The 21,535-nt window shown below is 33.4% G+C and overlaps 1 protein-coding gene across 1 annotated transcript; it reads left to right on the top strand.

Moving 5' to 3' along the window:
- The first annotated feature begins 12,822 nt into the window (after nucleotides 1-12,822).
- Nucleotides 12,823-15,588, top strand: LOC115695305 (uncharacterized). The gene is made up of 2 exons (XM_030622380.1): nucleotides 12,823-14,941; nucleotides 14,984-15,588. Exons 1-2 carry the CDS (start codon nucleotides 12,823-12,825, stop codon nucleotides 15,586-15,588), a joined length of 2,724 nt encoding a protein of 907 aa, XP_030478240.1.
- The last annotated feature ends 5,947 nt before the right edge of the window (nucleotides 15,589-21,535 follow it).

Genomic DNA, 21,535 nt, shown 5'->3' with positions numbered 1-21,535 from the left:
GGTATTGCCATGCTTTTTATCGATAGGGAAACTTTTAGTTCCAAGTTTTAGTCCCCGGGAAGTGATTTAGCGTGTCACTTATAGCGTTGTGATTTTTATGGTTTAGGAGCCGATGTCCGCCGCTCGGCTTCGGTTCCGGTCGGGTTGACACACCTGAAATCGGAATCAAGGTAAGATTAGTATAACAGTATGCATATGTAGATTACATGTTTAGCGTGCATGTAGGAAGCCTGCTAGATTACATTAGATATGTATTTAGGCTTCGAACCATCCAACCCTGTCACGTCGGTACGAGTGGAGTATGACCAAGCGGCGGAGTATGACCGGTTCGACCGATCAGTGACACTTGGTTGGTGGTTCGATGCTTATTGACCTATCCCGTCGGTACGTGGAGTATGACCGGCGGCGGAGTATGACCGGTTCGACCGATCAGGAGGATACCTGTCAATAGTACCGTCCCCTGAACGTTCAAAACTCAGTACCATGTTGGACATGGCAGTAGTGCTCAGTACCATGTTGGACATGGCAGTAGCGGGACTCAGTATCGTGTTGGACACGGCAGTCAGTTTTATGTATGATATTATTATGCTTTTCTTACTGAGTCTGTCGACTCACAGTTTATGTTCATGTGTAGGTAAAGGCAAGGCTGTAGCTGATGGACCGTGAGCGAGCTTATGAGATTGTACATGTCGGGGCGGTTAGGCCTGGAGCGTACGATCCTCGGGACAACAAGGCTGAGATTTTTGTAACTGTCGTTAGACGACTTTTATTTTGATGTAATAGTTAAACAGTAAAAACGTTTGTAAATGATTTTATAAATCGGGATCCCGAGACTTTTGTAAAATGGTTTATAAGTTTAATGAAAAAGCAAAATTTTAATTAATCACGTTTTTCCATAAACCTCGTTGATTAGCAACGAGCTGCACAGTACGTTTAAAAATTCACGTAATACGCCTAAGATAGTTAGGGTGTTACAAATATACACCCCTATTATCTAACATATAGGTCACTTTCAGAGATTTTTCTTGATTGTTTCCTAATGTTCCTTGTTTGATTACATCTTAGATGGCTCCCACTCAACAGTAGGAGTCTGGTCAAATTCGTACATAGGAGTACATTTAACCTCTTACTATTGGTTCTCAGGGACGTCTTGTTGTGACATATTATCTTAGTCTGAAACTGTAAGTTCCTTCTAGACTAAGTCATCAACATAGCAATCTAGTATTAACATAAAAGTTAAATACTTGCTTAAGATTAAGTAATCATTAAAAGATACCAAAAAAAATATGAGGACTAGGGATTTTGCATAAGTCATTCGAATAGACTTAGCAAAATTTCCTATCTTATCCTCAAATTCTGATAAGTTATTTCTATCCATATGAATGGTTAGATTTACTTTCTCAGCTGTATTCTAAAGTTCATATCATGATCATAACATAGTAATCTATCTCAAGTGTCATCCAAAAAAAAAGATGGGCTTAGAATTATAAAATTTCTCCCACTCAAATAAGGTATTGTGATACTATGTCCAAGAACTTTATTGGTATCATTTTCTATTACAACAGGAATAAAAAACAAGATCAAGAATAAGTTCTTATAATTTGTTAATTTGTTCATTATATTACATCCATGTTTATTCAAAATATGTGTGTTATAGAGATACTGTGGTGTATTGAGTATAGTCTATTGTTCAAAATAAACTACATATGTAAATAGCTTCTTCCACCCCTAAGTGTTGTAGAGATCTTGTGGAGTTATGAATATAGCCTAGAGTTCAATAGATATAAAAGATCGTTGAACTACATATATATTACTTCTTAACTTCTTCCACCCCTAAGTGTTATAGAGATCTTGTGGAGTTATGAATATAGTCTAGAGTTCAATACATATAAAAGATTGTTGAACTGCATATATTACTTCTTAACTTCTTCCACCCCTAATTGTTATAGACATCTTGTGGAGTTATGAATATAGTCTAGAGTTCAATAGATATAAGAGATCGTTGAACTGCATATATTACTTCTTAACTTCTTCCACCCCTATCAGATCAAAAGATCAACTTAAATATAAATTGTCTATTTAATTAAAATGTATTAAAATTAGAAATAAATAATTAAGTATCTTGAATTAAATCAACTTAATTATTAGATCTAATTTAATATCTAAGAAAAATATTCTAATTTAAGTTGATCTGAAATGAGCAAACTAATTTCAGCTTAAATATATTTTTCTACTTAATTAAATATTAAAAAATATATATTAGTTACTTAAACTAAATGTGTTTTTCTAAATTAATTTTAATATAATCTAACAGAAAATTAGTTTCATTTCTTTTAAAATTAATTATGTTGTTAATCAATGTTCATTAGGTTAAACTAATATAATTAGCCTAATACAATTATTTAAATAAAGTAAATGGGCCTTCACAGTTGAGGTGGTTCATGTGAGGGAGGGTTGGGTTCAGTATGTCGTACCAACTACTATGGCCCCCTAACTCTCACACAATGTCCAAAAGTGAGGAATTTAATCTTTAAATAAATAATTATTATTGTTAATTGAATAAGCCCAACACTAATTGGGCCTAAATAAAAATATACTAAATAAAACTATCAAGGTGATATTTTTATTTTAGCAACCTAGTCTATTTAAATATTAAAATTAAATGGACTTCTTATATGCATCTAAGCCCAATAGCAAACATATAGGCTCACATAAAGACAGATGATTTGGATGGGCCTATCATGTTACTAGGTTTATCACAAAATTTACCTGTTACAAATTATTTATATGATCTATTGATAATTGAACTATGATTAAAATTAGTTTATTGGATCTATCAACAAGTTAATCATAGCAATTTAGATCAAATAAATAATAAGTTTGTTAAAAGATTTTGAATAAACAATTTAACAACAAGCAATTAAACATATAACAATATCTGGAAAATATGTTAGGATATTTTTATTTTATAATAAAATATTTTAAAATTATCTTAACTTGAATTCAAATTAGATTGTTAGAACATGTTTGAAAATATTTAAAATCTAAAAAACTCTTAATTATCTTAAATTTAAATATCTAACTAATTTTCAAATATCAAGTTTATTTAAATTTAATTTAAATTAAATATCTAATAAGATAATATAGCATAATATCTTAATTTGAATAATTGATATATTTCTAAAATTAGATTTCAAATCTTATAATTTAGCAAATTAAATTTTAGCAAAATAAACAAATTTGAAAATAGGATATTTTTATGGTTACGATATTATCAATTTTATTTAAAAAAATTAAATAAAATAAAATACTCTAAATTTGAAAATTTTATGGTTAGAAAACCCTAAAATTTATATTCAAACAAAAATTAACAACTTTTCAAAAAAATTATGTTATTTTGACAAAAATATAAATTTTAATTAATATCTAATAAGATAAAATGTCAAAACTAATATTTTTCTAATCTTATAATTTAAATTAATAAACTATTTTAAAAATAATAATTTTTGAAAATCTGATATGGTTAGCAATTTAAAATTTTCACTAGATTATCTTTAAGTCTTATTAATATTTTAGTGTCAAGATCATTTCAAATTTTATTAATAAAATAAGTAAATATCTAATCTTATAATTAAAATTAATAAAAAATTAAAAAAATAATTAAATTTCATAAATAACCATAAAGGCAAGTTTGTGGAAAAATAAATTTTTCAAATTCAAAGGCTACTAATATCTAAAACTAATTTAAATTTATTAAAATTAATTTTTTTTTATTATTAGATATTATTTGAAAATTTAGATTCTATACAAAATTTTACCAAAATTTGAATTTTGTTTCATTGAAAACCGATTTCTGAAAGTTAAAAAATCACAAAATTAAGACGAATGCATACCCCCCCCCCGCGCAAGAGGCATCATGGGCGAGGAAGAGGTTGCATTGCAGCATGGTGGGCCGAGCTAGCTCGGTGTCCGAGAAACATCAGTCAAGAGGTTGTCTGAACCTCAGTCATGACCGAGGTGCTTCTCTCGTCCGCTTGAGCACATAGTGCCTCAGGTTTAGATATTTATATTTGAACTTCAAAAAATCATAACTAATCCAATAAAAATTCAAATTAAGTTCTTTAAAAGCCTAGATTGATTACTTTTTCATATGCTTTCCAAAAATAATAATTCTAGTACGAAACTAAAAATATTTTTTGTCAAAAATTCGTAATTCACAAATATTTATCAATTAAGCACATAAACTAATATGAACACATTCAAATCATCAAATTTATCATTTTAAATCCATATTTCATGAAAGTAAAACATTATCATGGCTCTAAGGTAAGTTGTTAGAAATTATTTTACTAGGATCTAGATTTACTAACATGTATATTGATTATAATCTATAATCTAACAGCCTAAATATGAATTCCTAAAACAATAAAAAAAAAACACATATAAAGTTAAAAAAAAAAACCTTATATTGGCGGTAGCGGAATAATATGTCTCATTCCACTCAAATCTCTAATTTTTGTTCCTTTCTATCGGAGAGTAATAATAAGATCTGAGCCTGGATCTTCTTCAGGTGTTGGATCCTTCACAATCTTCTACACTATGATTGAGTACTTGACTTGATATGAGTGGGCATGTACTCTATCACTAAAGGGTCCAAAGTTTATGAAGATAAAGAGAAAGGAGAATTCAAAATCTATAGAAGGAGGCTCTCAATTTCTAGTTGTCTAACAGAGTTAGAAAACTAGGTTATGATAGATTGAATGGGAGGATTTCTCCTAGGGTTAGATTTCAATTATATAGAATTAAAAAAAAAAAAAAAAAAAAAAAAAAAAAGAAGAAGATAAAATTGGCTAAAAATACTCCCTAAGTGGCCATACAATGGGCCCCACTAGTTACAATTTTGTCATTTTATTCAATAATTTATCTTTTCTTTCACTAATGCCATATTTTTTAATTTTAGTCATTTAAATGTCAAAACTATTTGTTTAATAATTAAATTGTCAAATAAAATTTGCATTAAACTATTTATTAATTAGACCTTACAAAGTCTTTTCATTAAAAAATAAATCATAAAAGCTCTTTTCTTCACAATTTAGCCCTTGCTTAGTAAAAATCTATATATATATATCTTTATATAAAGGAAAAGCATGAGGCGGTGACATGGCATTCTAAAATCACTCTAAAATTATTTTTCTCTTCTCTTCTTAATTCTCTCAATTTTAATATTTTATTAAAACATAAATCTACAAATTGATATTATACTATTATTTTAATAATTTTTCTATAAAAAACCATTGATCTACAAATTGATATTTTACTATTATTTTAATAATTTTTTTATTAAAAAACATAAATTTACAAATCGATATTTTACTATTATTTTTAATTTTCTATTAAAAAATATAAAATATTTTTAAAAAGAAAATAAAAAATAGATTCCAAAAAAAATAATAAAACTTAAATCAAATATAATTAATCGTAAATTTCGTTTATATACATACATAAAATATCAATCAATACATATAAATCTATATCTATATGTCTATATATATAGTAGAGACATAAAGTGGTGACATGGTACTCTAAAATTTCTTTAAAACTATCTTTCTTTTCTCATAACTAAAATATCACATTTTTTATATTTTTTTCTTTTCTTAATTAATATATTTAAAAAATAATAATCACTTTTTCAAAAAATATTAGTTAATAATAAAAGAACTAATGAATTTGTTTCTAATGTCATAAAAATATTATAAAATATTTAAAATTCGAGATGAAATCTGAGATTAAGATATAGATTTGGGAAATACAATAGTGACGAAGACAAGTGAACTACGGTAATGATAAGGGATGCAATACAATGATGACAACGGGTGAGATACGGTGATAAAAATAAGTGAGATACAATAATAACAATAGTTTTGAATGATCGAGATACAAAAATAATGCATTATGAAAAATACCGTAATTTTTTTCTATACCATCTTATTTATTTTTATAAAAATAATTTCTTTTAACAAAGTATTTTAAAATATGATAACTCCATGGTATAGAGTTATTTTTTATGCTTTAAAGCTAAAAATATTGTGAGGAGAGTAGTGAAAAATCTGTTTGGTTGCTTAATTTTAAGTAGTTTTAGTTTAATTTCTAGTTAGGAAGCTAACGTTTGAGTCTTATAAAAATTATTGTGTTAAGAGTGTTTTTTTAATTAAATGTTGCTTATTTGTTATGGGAAAGAAGAAATAACTTGCTAGGAAAAAGGAAGTGATGCAAAGGAAGAACTTGAACTAAAGCCGAAAAATGGACAGAAATGCTGAAGCAATGCTATAGCATTCTGGACAGTTTGGGAAGTGACGTGGAAAAAGTCTAAAAAATGAATTTCACTTATCCACATCAGCGAATTCGTCCCAGTCACTCAAAATGCACCAGCTGGCTGCTGTGGAAGGAAAAAGACAAAACCTAGTGCGCCAAAGTGGAAAAAGATTGGGCTTCTATTTTTAGGGTATCATTTTGTACCATAAAGACCCAACAAAGAAGAAAAGGAGATGTAGTACACCTCCATGAGGAGGAGGATGGCAGCTACCATTTTTTGGAGAGCTTTAATTACAGAAAGTACAGAGAGAAGGAAAGAGAAGGGGGACCCAAGTGCAAGAGAAAGAGAAGGACAAAAGCCCTATTGTTTGCATTTAATTTCCCTTTTCTTCTACTTTTCTTTTCTTTTCTTTCTTGTCTTTAAATACTAGAAACTTGATAGTTGTCAAAGAAAGGCAGCAACCATGGATAAACAATTTCGAATTTGAATTGTATTTTTCGCTTTGAACATGAGCTAATTTTCTTAAGGCTTGAATGGCTATGAACTCTTATGTTGGGTATGATTAATGTTTAAGCATATTTTAGTATTTATGCCTTTGTTCACTCAAATGAGCTTGTCATTTTATTTGATTGTTATATCTTGGCCATAAGTAACAATTTTCTAAGCTAGATCTTGTTCAGGAAGGGCTAGCTCTAGTAGTTCAACTTGAATGGAGCAAGAGAAATCCTAGATTTAGGTTTTTCGTTGTAAGTGGAATAGGAATATTTCATTTACCTTCCATAACTTAAAAATTGATGCATAATTAGTGTTCTCTAATCTGGTTTGATATAGGAATATATGAAACTAGGTGTTAGAACTTAAATTGTGAGTTTTGGAAAATTCTCACAAACACATAGGAAATTTTGTTATCTCTGGCAGAAATGCTGAGGTAATGTTATAACATCTGGGAAAAACCAGCCTAGGCGTAATTAGCTATTCAAGCCACTTTTACCATATTATATTTTCTTCCCTTTTTGAAAGCATTTTTCTAGCAACAATAGCATTAATTCTATCACGTTTAATTACTGTCATTTCAATTTTGAATCCATGCTCATTCATTTCCATGTTATTTCTTTTTATTTTAAGTTGTAATTAGTTGGTTTATAAGATATTTTTGTTTGCAATCCCTGTGGAGACAATCTTACTTATCATTGTATTACTTGGTTAACTACGTATACTTGCGTATATAATTTTCACAACAAAATACTACATATAATAAATTTTAAACTTCTTAATAAATAATTCTAAATAATAATTAATAAAATTGTGCATTTAGTTTTTAATAAATAAATTATTTATAATAATATGAAATAAGATAATATATTTATAATTTTACTATATAGTAGAATTATATTTATAAGTAACTATTGTTATAATCCAAATAATCAAAGATCTTCTATAGATGATTTACACCGAGTAGGGACAAATTTACCGTTCTCCCCCTCAATGTGTTTTATCCTTAAAACACCTAGCTTCCTATAAATGATATATAAGTAAACTAATATAATTACTAAAATAAGATATCTTTCATTTATCTCTATTAAGCCAAGCTCGAAGAAAATCATCATTTCACATCTATGTCTAGATAGAAACTATAGATTCTGTATCTATGATTAGCTCTCCCACTCAATTGTACTATCGCATTCCCAAGATGTAAGTATTAGCCCGAACCAGTTGGTAAGCTTTAATGAACAACTTTAAGAACACAAATAACACTCTTGAGATCGAACCTAATCATATCAGGATTAAGATCTTTTTATCTAAGATCGACTTGGTGATATTGACTTAGAAAGATATAACATTAAGTTTATGATATCTTTACCAAATTTAATATCGATCTAGTCTAATGAATACTCCATATATCTGATACTAGTAAACTTTACTAATGCCCCAGAGAGGACATAACACTTATCCAAGGTGTAAGTAAACTTTATCATTGATTATCACATCAGTGTAAATCTAGTGCACTGATGAATCATGTGGCATATGCTTTGAAACATATAATCACAATTATCTTTCACTGTGTTCACAACACTATAATTGTGGATAATTATATGTTCTGGATTGAATAAAAATTGTATATTAAACCATAATCATGAAAAACACGTGTTAACTTAAATAACTTCTTATCTTCTATTGATGACAAATAAGATTATATTGAAATAGATTTTATTTAGGGCATAAAATCCCAACACCAACATCTTTAGATCTAATAAATTTATGACAATCTTCTAAAATAACCCTAAAAGAAGAAAGCATATGTAATGAATTTCGAACAACTTCTATTGCTACCAAGCAATCTGACTCCAGCTCCACTTTCTGCCATGGTTGAGATTTAATCCAGCATAGCATGTGTCTTGTAATGTACTTAATGGTAAAATAAATCTCACTTAACATACTCAAAATAAAATATAATTATCATATGGTCATTAGTGTGATACTCACATGATAATGATACATCATCTATTAAAGAGTTGCATAAGTGTATCTCTAATGGTGATGCATCAAATAGATTATGTGTATAGCTTATCGTGCAAAAAAATTGCTCCAACATTATTTTAAAAATTGTGTCAAAATTGATACAATGCAAAAAAAAAAATATATATATATATATATACTAAATTTAGCACATATAATATAATCTAAAATTTATATCATTATAAATACACTATTTTTTGATTTATTATTTTGGTTTTTTTTTAATATTTTATTAATATATATAGCTATAGGCATTATAAACTATTTACATTCTGTTGGAATTATTTTACAAGGATCTAGATTTACTAACACATGTAAAGTTTCAGAAACCTTACAGTGGTTGCAGCAAAATTTAATGTCTCCTTCCACTCAGATCTCTAATCCTTGTATCCTGCCTGTAGCAGAGTATCACCAAGATCTGAGTCCGAATCTCCTTCTCTTGAAACTGGATTCTTCACAGCCTTGCACACCATGATTGAGTACCACTTGATGTGTTTGGGCACTCACTCTTTTCACTTTAGGATTTTGGTTTTGAAGAGAGAAAGAGAGAGAGGATTTCAAATGGGTAGAGAGAAGGTGGCTCAAAATTTTACTGAAGGAATGAGTTTGCATCATCTTTTCCTTTGAGGTCATCACTACCTATTTATAGGAAACCACTTAGGGATAGGTTAGATTTATTTGGCATTAAAATAATGAAAAAAAAATAAAATGGTAAATTGCTTCCCAAGTGGTCGGCCATGGATAGTGGGCCCCACTTTGCAATTTTGCTCTTTTTCTAATTTTTCATCTTATTTTCTCAAAAATACCATTTTTCTAATTTAACCATATAAATGCCAAATCTAATTTTTTAATAATTAAAATTAATTATTAAATAATATTGCCATTTAATATATTCATTAATTAGACTTAACAAAATCTCTTAATTAACATATAAACCCTAGAATCTCTTTTCTTCACAATTAAACCCTAGCTTAGTGAAAAATTTATAAACTAGACATAGTCTAATTTAGAATTATAATTGATTAATTAAAATCAATTAAATGAGTCTTACAAGTAGTATTGTCTCAACTAGTATGGGGACCATGGGCCTATATATCCGAGCTTCCAATAAGCAGATCTAGAATTTACCAAGTAAATTCACTAACTTATTAATTCCTCATTGCATCCACCATAGAACTTGAAATTGCACTCTTAGTTATATAGAACGATTTATATGTTCCACGATATAGATACGGTATTAGTTATCCATTGTTATAATCCCAATAATCAATGATCCTCTATAGATGATCTACATTACATAGGGATTAATTTACCGTTACACCCTTCAATGTATTTGTTGGAAAATATTTTACCAATATCTAGATTTACTACCATGTATGTTTCATTAAAATCCTAATATGAATTCTAAAACAATGAAATAAACACATATAAAGTTTAGGAAACCTTACATTGGGTGCAGCGGAATAAAATGACTCCTTCCGTTCAGATCTCTAGCCCTTGATTCCTTTCTGTAGCAGAACATAATCAAGATCTGAACCTGGATCTCTTTTTCTCCTTCCTTTGATGTTGATTCTCCTTCTTGTTGTTTGGATTCTCCTACAGTCTTACACACTATGATTGAGATACCACTTGATGTGTGTGGGCACTCACTCATTCACTAATGGCTGAAAAATATTTGTGAAGATAGGCTATAGTGTTTTCGAAAATTGAAGAAGAAAGAAGAAGGAAGAGGTCTCATCAAAAGCTAGGTTATTAGCTTTGGAAGCATTAGTTGGATAATGAGACCATAACCTTCCTTTTTATACTATTCTTCAATAGGGTTAGGGTTGAATTAAATGGATTAAAAAAGAATAAAATATTGGACAATAAATCACACTTGGCCGTACACTTAAGTGAGGCAATCCCTAGTTACAATTTTGCCACTTTAATTCAACCACTTATTCTTCTTTTCAATAATACCATATTTTTCAATTCAACCTTATAAATGCCAAACTATTTATTTAATAATTAAAATAACTATCAAATAAAATTGTCATTTATAATATTTATTAATTAGACTCCATAAAGTCTCTTAATTAACAAATAAACCCCAAAACACTATTTCTTCACAATCAAGTCATAACATAGTGAAAATTCATAAACTAGACATAGTCTAACTTTAGAATTATAATTGATTAATCAAAATCAATTAACTGAGTCTTACAAGCACTATGGTCTCAACTAGTATGGGGACCATGGGCCTATATTTCCGAGCTTAAAATAAGTCGAACCGAATTTACCAAGTAAATTCCCTAACTTATCAATTCCTTATTGAATCCACACTTAGAACTTGGAATTGCACTCTCAGTCATATAGAACGCTCTATATATTCCACGATATAGATACGTCATTAGTTATCCATTGTTATAATCCTAATTTGATCAATGACCCGCTAATAGATGATCTACATTGAATAGGCACTAAGTTACCGTTACACCTTCAATGTATTTTATCCTTAAAACACTTAGCTCCGTATAAATGATATTTCAGCGAAGTGAAATGAGATCTCCACCATTTATCTCTGTTTAGCCAAGGTTGAAGGATATCATCGTTTCACTTCTAAATTACGATAGAAGTTATAGACTCCATATTTATGTTAGCGCTCCCACTCAATTAGACTATCATGTTCCCAAAATGTACATATCACCCTGACCCAAAAGTAGGCTTAACTTGTTGGGTTTTATGCCCTAAATAAAACTCTTTACAATCTTATTAGTTATCAATATAAGAAATTTGAAGTGATTTATGTTTGCATGAATTTTTACATGCTAATGGTTTAATATGTTTATTACATTTATACACAAAAATCAGTTAAATCCAGATCACATGTTTATTCACAATTACAGTATCGTCAACACAGTGGAATGTGATTGTGATCATATGAATCAAAATACTAAGTCCCTGTTTCATCAATATTTTGGATTTACACTAATGTGATAATCAGCAATGATGTGTACTTACACTTGGAGTAAGTGTTATGTTCTTTCCAGGACATTAGTAAAGTATACTAGTTTCGAATGTACGGAGTATACGTTGGACTGGACCGATATTGCAACTTAGTTAAGATATTACAAACTTACCGTTATATCTTTCCAAGTCAATATCAGTAGTTGATCTTAAGATTAAAAGAATCTAAATCCTGATATGCTTAGGCTCAACTCACCTGGTCCAATGGCCAAAACTGGAAGAGACTAATTCGTGAGAAACTTGATCGTGTGGTAGTGTCTACTGCTTGGATCTCCTATTTTAAGAAAGCAGGTGTTAGAAACCTCGCTGTGAGACATTCGGACCATGGTGCTATTGTGCTTGAAACTCGTATGGATAGAGAAGTGGTGAAGACTCCGTTTCGTTTTCTTGATGCTTGGAGCAGTGACCCTGGGTGTCATAGGATCATTGATGAGGCTTGAAACATTGCGATTGATGGCTTTCACAGTTTTATGATTTGTCGAAGACTTCATTCCACTACTCAGGCCCTTAGCAAGTGGAATAGAGAAGTGTTTGGACATTGCCAATTTAAACTTCAGGCCCTTGAACGTCTCTTGACTGATGTTCAGAATCGAATTCCCACCAAGGAGAACATTGAATTGGAAGGATCAATCATGCTTGAAATTGATGAAGTCGAAAAACGCCTAGAATCTATTTGGAAGCTGAAGTCTCGGGAAAATTGGCTCAAGGAAGGAGATTGCAATACAAAATTCTTCCATGCTTCTATCGCGGTGAGACGTAAAAGAAATTTCATTTGGGCTATTAAAAAGGAAGATGGTTCTTGGATTGAGGGGAGGGATCATATTGGAGACTATTTCTAAAATCACTTCATGGAGTTATTCACTTCCACGAATCCGCACTTCAACTCTGAGTTTTAAGATCTTATTGAGCCTTGTATTTCTGATGTTGAGAACACCCTTCTAAGTCAGCCCCCGACTTTGGAGGAAATCAAGAAGGTGCTGTGGAACATGCCCCCTTTGAAATCTCCTGGACCGGACGGCTTTCCTACGAAATTCTTTAAGGATTATTGGGACATCGTGGGACCTCAGACCATAGAGTTCGTGCATGAATTCTTTCGTTTTGGGACTTTCAGCAAGGAGATTAACCAAACGTTTATGGTTCTAATTCCTAAAAGACCCAATGCCAACTGTTTTGATGAATTCAGACCAATTAGTCTGTGTAACACATCGTATAAAATTATTGCCAAGCTCTTGGCTAATCGGCTGTGTATGGTGTTAGACAAAATTATCTCTCCTAACCAGTCCACATTTGTGCAAGGAAGATGGATTGTGGAGAATTCAATTATTGCTAATGAGTTGTTCTTTGAATTAAACAAGAGACAAGGAAACTCTGCTTATGTTGGGGTCAAGTGCGACATGTCCAAAGCCTACGATCGCTTGGAATGGAGCTTTGTTTTAAAGGTAATGCGTTGCATTGGTTTTAATCACCATTTCTGCAAAATGATTCTCTGCTGTTTGTCTTCTGTAAACTTTCAGCTGTTGCTTAATGATGGTTTAACTAAAACTTTCTATCCTAAACGAGGCCTCAGACAAGGCAATCGTCTCTCGCCCTATTTATTTATTATAGGCGCGGAGGTGTTAACTCGAATTCTTTTGTTGGAAGAAAGTAAGGGTAATCTGAATGGTTTTTCTTTCTCTTGCGAGGGCCCTTCAATCTCCCACTTGATGTATGCGGACGATCTTCTCATTTTTCCCAAAGCTGACCAACGAAACCGAGATACGGTCATTGATGCTATTGATAAATATTGCAAATGGTCGGGGCAGAGGATTAATGTGTCTAAATCCAAATTATTTTTCTCTAAAAATTGCTCTGCCAGGTGCCGTGAGGATTTTCTTCAGGTTTTGGGTTTTGACGAAATGTCGGGGGAGGAGAAATTTTTGGGCAACCCGATCATTTTCAATGGCCGTCGAAGTTCTGATTTTGATTTTGTTATTGATAAGATTTGCTCTCGGTTAGAAGGCTGGAGGGCCAACCTTCTATCTCAAGCGGCTCGGATGACTCTTATCAAAAGTGTTCTTGCCTCTATCCCTATCTACACTATGTCAACTTTCCTGCTGCCCAGGAAGACTACGGATCGCATAGACTCAATTGTGAGAAAATTTTGGTGGACTGGTCAGTGTAAAGAAGGTAGATTTCTCTCTCTAAAGGCCTGGGATTGTCTCTGTAAACCCAAAGCCTGCGGAGGTTTGGGATTTAAGCGTGCTAAGGATATAAATTTTTGTCTGTTGGCTAAATTGGGTTGGTTTTTGGCCTCGGGGACTGTATCTCTTTGGACTTCGGTTATCAATGCAAAATATTGTAGAAATGCTGGGTTCCTTTCCACTTCTCTTCCTTATAGAGCTTCCCCAGTGGCGAGAGGCATCTGGGCTACTCGAGACTTCATTACTGATAATAGTGTGTGGATTGGTGGACATAATTCCTTTATTGATTTTTGGTGTCAACAATGGTTGTGTGGAGATGGCCCTATTCTTCACAAGGGCGTTATTAACCCGCTGATAAAGAATCTGAATTTGGTTAGCGATTTGGTTGATATTGACTCCTCCGTGTGGAATGTCCGAATGGTAGAGGATGTTTTTGTCCCTGATGCGGCTTCGATGATCATCTCTTCTGATAGGAATGTTTTCCCTGTCGTGGACATCGCCTGTTGGAAATCCTCTAAGGATGGAAGTTTCTCTTTGAAAGCAGCTTACTGGGATTATAACAAGTCTAGATTTGCTGAAAAGGATAATCTTTGTGAAAAGATCTGGCTTGCAAAAATCCATGAACGTTTCAAGGTCTTCTTATGGAAACTTTGTCAAGATGCTCTTCCTTTTGGCTCAAAGTTGCAGAGCATTTTAGGGAAGCCCCTTGGCTCGTGTTATCTCTGCGGCTGCAAGGAAAAAGACACTGCTGAACATTTCATCTCTGGTTGTTTGATCACGAGACGGCTTTGGTTCTCCTCCCACTGGGGCCTTCGACTATATGCTCTCTCTTCTCTAAATGGCAGGGATTCGGTCGCATGGCTCCTCCATCCTCCTTTTCAGCATCTTCTCAATTCGCAGGAGCTTTATAGTTTTTTTCTTTATGGTACTGTACTGTATCATTAACTGTGGCTCTGTCGTAATGAAGCCTATCATAACGGGATTCCTGTGGAGTTTAAGTTGCTGCAAAAGAATATTGAGACTTGTTTTTCTGAGCATGAGAAGGTTCGGACTGTGGAGAATGAGAGGCCGGATTCGGGTCTAGGTGTGGTGGATTACATATGGGGACTGCCAAGGCCTGGAAGAGTGCAGGGTTTCGTGGATTTTGCCTCGGACAGGGAGATGGGGGCCATGGCTGTGGTTCTCTTTGATGCCTCTGGTTCGGTTATGGCTTTTGGTGCGAAGAAAGTAGTAGTTCATGATGTCTTTCAAGGGGAATTGGAGGCCTTGCTCTTTGGAGTTACACTGGCTCTTGACATGCAGATAGAAAGGGTGGACTTTCACTCAGACAACTCTATGCTGGTTAAAGGCTTGATGGACCGAAACTCCCCGTCTTGGCGTTCTCATTTCTCTTTTGCTAAACTTTATGATCTTTTACTTAGTTTTGATTGCTCTGTTTCTTGGATTTCTCGTGTTTTAAATAAGGCTGCGCATACTCTTGCTAGATGGGGTCTGTCTCATTCTTGTAATGGTTTATTGCGTTTTTGGGAGGTGAGTCCCCATGTGCTCACCAAACTTTGCATTTTGTCTTAATGAATTTCAGTTTCTTAGCAAAAGAATTATAATTCTAAAGTTAGACTATGTCTAATTTGTGAATTTTCACTAAGCAGGGGCGAAATTCTAAAGAAAAGAGATTCTAGGTTTATTTATTTATTAATAGACTTTATATGTCTAATAAATAATTAAATTAAATGACAATATTATTTAATAATCTATTTTAGTTATTAAATAATTAGTTTTGGCATTTAAAGGTTAGAATTGGAAAATTGGCGTTTTTGAGAAAATATAAATAAAATTTGTGAAAACTGCAAAACCAAGTGGGGCCCATTCTACACACCATGGCCGGCCACTTAATTAGGTTTTTCAAATTGATATTTTCATTATTTTAATGCCAAATTATTCCTAACCTAAACCTAGTAGTTGCCTATAAATAGAAAGTGATGGCTCAGTCAAACATAACTTTTTCATAACTTTGAATAAGCTTTTCTGTCAGAAAATTTCTCTTCAGAAAAACTGAGCCTTCCCTTTCTCTTCTATTGGCCGAAATCATTCCCTCTCTTTTCCTCTTCTAAATTTCGAACCTTAGTGATAGAGTAAGTGCCCACACACAGCAAGTTGTAACTCAATCATAGATTGGAAGACTGTGAAGGATCACACACAAAGAGAAGGACATTCGGGCTCAGATCTTGATAATACTCTGCGACAGAAAGGATACAAGGGTTAGAGATCTGAGTGGAAGGAGACATTAATTCCGCTGCAACCAATGTAAGGTTTTCTTAACTTTATATGTGTTTATTTATCGTTTTAGAAAGTTCATATTTAGGGTGTTAAACAACATACTTGTGAGTAGATCTAAGATCCTGGTAAAATAAATTCCAACATAACTAACAAATCAAAGAACATGTATAGTACTCTTGAGATCGAACCTAAACATATCAGGATTAAGATCATTTGATCTAGGATCAACGGGTGATATTGAATTGAATAGATATTACGGTAAATTTTAATATATCTAATCAAAGTTCAATATCGGTCCCTTCCGATGTATACTCCATACATCCGATACTGGTAAACTTTGCCAATGCCCTGGAAAGGACATAACACTTATCCAAGGTGTAAGAATACCTATCGCTGATTATCATGTCAGTCTAAATCCAGTTAACTGACAAATCAGGGAATAAACTTTCGAACATATAATCAAGATTATATTCCACTGTGCTGACAACAGTATAATCATTAACAAATTCATATGTTCTGGACTTAAATAGAATTCATACATTATATATATAATCATGAAATAAATCATGTGAACCATGCAACATAAAATGTTATTTCTGATCTTTATTAATAAGTAAATCTGATTATATTGAAATGAGTTTTATTTAGGGCATAAAACCCAACAAACTCCCACTTGCACTAATATAAAATAAAATATGCATTTCAAATAATCTCAACCCCTTAATATACAAATCAAGTGTAGTAGTAGTAGTATACTCCTCGTAATAGGATCTGACTGGTTGAATTAACCACAATTTTTCCTCCACCATTACTCTTCCTTAATCACAAAATCCTTGATAATGTGAAATTCCTCTCTATATGTCTACTCTCTTAGGATACTGGATTCTATACTTTTGGCAACTACTTTTTGGTTAATCAGGAAATAACACTAGTAGTTAAGACAAGTTGGAACAGTGCCACAAATGTATAGAACTTTCCTTAGACTGAATAAGTATCTTTCCTGCATCTTTAACATTCAGTATGTCTCTGGTCGACCAAGAGACTTCAGATAGGTTTTTACACTTCTCCAAAATCACTACTCCACCCCCAAAGTAATCACCATCTTATCAGCAGACTTTCTAGCACAAAGGCAAGTCTCAAAATCTGATGTGGTGTAGTCTAAGAGTTTAAAACACACCCTTATCGACTAACATATAGTTCCTCTTCTTAATCTTAAGATTTACTTGATTGTCTTCCAATGTTCCTCTCCTGGATTAATCTGATACCTACTCATTACTCCCACTCAACAAGTGAGTGTACGGTCTAAGGCATACTAAAGCATATCTGAGACCTCTCACTGTTGATTTAAGAAATTCTTTCATGGCTTTATCTTTTCTGGAATAGTTGAGACTTTTCCTTAGATAAATAAAATCTATGCCTAGAAGTCGAGAAGCTTCTATAGATTGCTATTAGAAAGAAAATGCTTCAGCATCTTACTAAAGTAAGTTGCTTGCATTTGAGTAAGTAATTACCAGGTATACCACAAGCCATAGGTTTAGATAAACTCAAACCTTTAATACTATGAACAAGAAGTCTTGTTAAGTCCATTGAATAGACTTATGCACGAAAATTTCCTTTCTTGTCCTTGTAATAGAAAACTTTAGGTTATTCCATGTGAATGGATTAAACCATAGTTCTATTGGCTTTTCTTCTTAGTTTCTTATCTTGACAATCCATTACTTGTTTAAACTCACAATGGATTTTAATCACTAGTGTCTTCCAAGTCATAAGAAGGTGAGTTCCTAGAAACCCTCCCACTACGACAAGGTACCGTGAATTGCGTCTAAGAAAACTAAATGGTATTAACCTCTTCGGTTGTGTCAAGACAACAGAGGCAGTGGGATCATCTTGTATCGAATAAGATGATAGAACACTTATAGAATCAAAAAAAAAATATCTCCTTTATTTTCAGACTTATTCCTTTTCTTAGAAAATTAGTATTTGTTTAAACAAACACTTTCTTATCTAATGACTATGGGATGGTCCACCCCTAATCACTTAGAATAGTTAGCAAACATGCAAACCATGGTTAACAGTTCTAGCTTTTCTTAAGATTTCGATTAGGTCATCCATGAATGTAATGACCGCTCTAGTAATGTGGATTAGTAAAGGCAATTAGCACTAAATTTTATTATTTTATTATTATTTGTGAATTAATTTTATATCTGGACCCCAATATTTAGAAATAAATATTAGAGTTATAATTTCTCAATTCCGGAGATTTTATTAAACTCTAGGGGTATTATTTAGCTTATATGTGAAATATGTTAATTTTGTAATTTTTGCTCGGCGACAACGGAAAATGCGATGGATGGCTAGATTGATCACATGGGTAAGTTTAGAACCCTATTTCATAGTGGGAAATAATTTAGAGAGAATAAATTATTGGGATTGAGCGGGGTTATGGAAATTGACCATTTTACCCCTAGCTTTAGAAATACCCTAGTTTTAAGTCTAAGGGCATTTTAGTCTTTTGGTTAAGGGTGAGTGAGGTGGCTGCCCAAGTAGTTGACACCTAGCATGTTTATTTCAGCTATGACTCAACCTTAGCACTCATTTATCTCATTTTTGTAAAAAAAAGAAAGAAAAATCAAAAATTCAAGAGAAGCTCTTTCTTCTCTCTTTCTCTCTTCGAAGGCAGCAAGGGCAAGGGGGTTTTGGGAGCTGAAATTCTGTGTTTTCAGCAAAGGATTCAAGAGGAATCAAGGCAAGGTAACCCTAGTTCTTCTCCCCTTAAGTTTTTGAAGTTTTAGTTTAGTTTCACTATGAATTTCTAGGTTTAGTGGCTGTTGGGTTTTGAAATGCTTGGGGTTCAATTTCTGGGGTTAATTTGAGTTAATCTAAGTCCCTAGCTACTGGTTTTGATGCTTGTGAATGGTTTTAAGCAAGCTTGAGTTTTGAAACTCAAGCTTTGAGCTTTAATGGCATAATTTGATTTGTTGGTTTGTTCTGTGATTTATTGGTTGGAAATGGATGTTTATGCATTGTATAGGTATACTGGAGAGTTTGGTAAAGTTTGGGGTTGAATTGAATTAAGGGGGATAATTTTTGGTTCCCAGCAGCAGAACCGGAATTCCGGTTTTGGGAGGCCAGTACCAACCGGTCGACCGGTTGGTGACCCAGAACCGGATTGTCGGTTAGGAACCGGTCTGCCTGTTGGGGGAATTTCCAGAACCCTAGTTTTGGCCAATTTTGAGATATTTAGTGTATTGCCATGAGGTTTATCGATAGGGAAACTTTTAGTTTCAAGTTTAAGTCTCGGAAAGTGATTTAGCGATTCACTCATCTGTGTTGCAATTATTGTGATTAGGGCATTGATCTAGCACGTGAATTCCGTTCAGGTCGGCCAGCACACTTGAATTCGGAAAACAGGTAAGAACTGTGTATAATGTATGATGTGATTATTTGAATGTGTGTATATGTGTTTATATATGCATGCTTGAATTATGTTAAGCACTACCAACACTTGTATGAATAAGTTATAGAGTGTATTGGTACAGTGATTGTTGTGATTGTGAGTACGATACAGTGATACCAACACAAGCATGGGAAAATGCTAAGGTGTGTGGTACATCACTCAGTGTTACTCAGTGATCGGGATAAACCCTACCAACACTTGTACAGTGAGGTACGATGTGTATGTGGTATAGTGGTTGTACCCTGGTATTGAACGTTCATACTCATTTGTTAAGCTCTGTAAATAGGTGTATGGGCGCCTATTTACAGGTCAGAAAATTATATGGTATGTTATATGCATTTCTTACTGAGTCTGTTGACTCACAGTTTCTGCTTCCATGTGTAGGTAAAGGAAAGGCGAAGGCTGAACAGGAATGAACCTGAGCTCGGGTGAGATTGTACATGTCAAGCGGCGCGACCTGGAGTGTTCGGTCTCGGGACATCTGGGAGTTATATTTTGAAAGTCGCTGTGCGACCTGGAAGTTATGTATTTTGAAATGTAAAGTTTAAACAGTAAATTTTTAAAAGTTTTAAATCGGGATCCCGGGATTTGTAAATATTATATTATATTATAAAGTTTAATATTTAAAGCAAAAGTTTTAATTTGACACGTTTTTCGAGAAATTTCTTTGATTAGCAAAGATTGCACAATAATTGAAAAAGCACTGTAGCGTGCCTTAGCATTAGGGCGTTACAATTTTGGTATCAGAGCCGCCAGGTTTGTCTACCGAAGCTTGCTATGACATGTACAATCTTCATCAGAGAAAGCTCGGTTCACGGTTCAGTAAGCCCGTACTTGTTTAGTACTTTAATAAATGTGAATGTGAAAGCATGTTAGGAAGCATATTAGATTTTAATTAATTATTTTTAAAAAAAAAAGAAGAAAAAGAAGAAGAAGTGTGTTGCCTTTTAAGTCTTTAGAGAGCGGTGTTAAGTTTTGATCGCTTTCTAACCTGCCTGGCTTATGGATTCGCAGGCTAAGTCCTATTAAATGGACGCCCCACGAAATACAAGAAGTCAGGGTGGCATGGTTGAGACCGGAGGCGGTCAGGGGAATCCTCAAAATCCTCGTGGTCGCGGTCGTGGCCGTGGCAGAGCTCAGGGTGGTCGCCCTGTAAATCCACCTCAAGCTCCTCTTGATGGGGAGCAAAGATTTGCTGAGATGCAAGATAGAATCCGCCAGCAAGATGAAGAGATCCAAAGATTGAGGCAGCAGGGTCCTCCTGCCGTGCCTCCCCAAGTAGTTCAGGTCGTTGCGATTCTTTGCGGTGCCGTGAGAACAACCCTTGTTGTTGGCAACCGTATGGAACCGTTGTACGAAAGATTTCGAAAACGGGCACCTCGGTGTTTCTGGGAGGCCCTGATGTGATGAAGGCCGAGCAGTGGCTTTCAATGATTGAACGCATCCTTAATTTTATGGGAGTGGTTGGAAATGACCGGGTGACCTGCGCCACTTTCCAGTTTCAGGAAGATGCTCTCGTGTGGTGGGAGTTGATAACCCTCACTCGGGACGTCACGCTGATGACCTGGGAAGAATTTAAGGAGTTATTTAACTCCAAGTATTACAACGAAGCGGTCCGCAGTGCAAAGCAGAAAGAGTTCACTGATCTAGTTCAGACCGAGGGAATGTCGATCCGAATACACGACGAAGTTTGATCGGTTGGCTAAGTTGGCGGCGGAATTGTGCCCACTGACTTCAGTAAGAAAGAAAAATATTTAGCGGGTTTGAGTGCAAAGATCCGGCATG

This window comes from Cannabis sativa, chromosome 6 (genome assembly GCF_029168945.1).
Source record: "Cannabis sativa cultivar Pink pepper isolate KNU-18-1 chromosome 6, ASM2916894v1, whole genome shotgun sequence".
Taxonomy (NCBI): domain Eukaryota; kingdom Viridiplantae; phylum Streptophyta; class Magnoliopsida; order Rosales; family Cannabaceae; genus Cannabis; species Cannabis sativa.
This window is presented reverse-complemented; position numbering and strand designations above follow the sequence as displayed.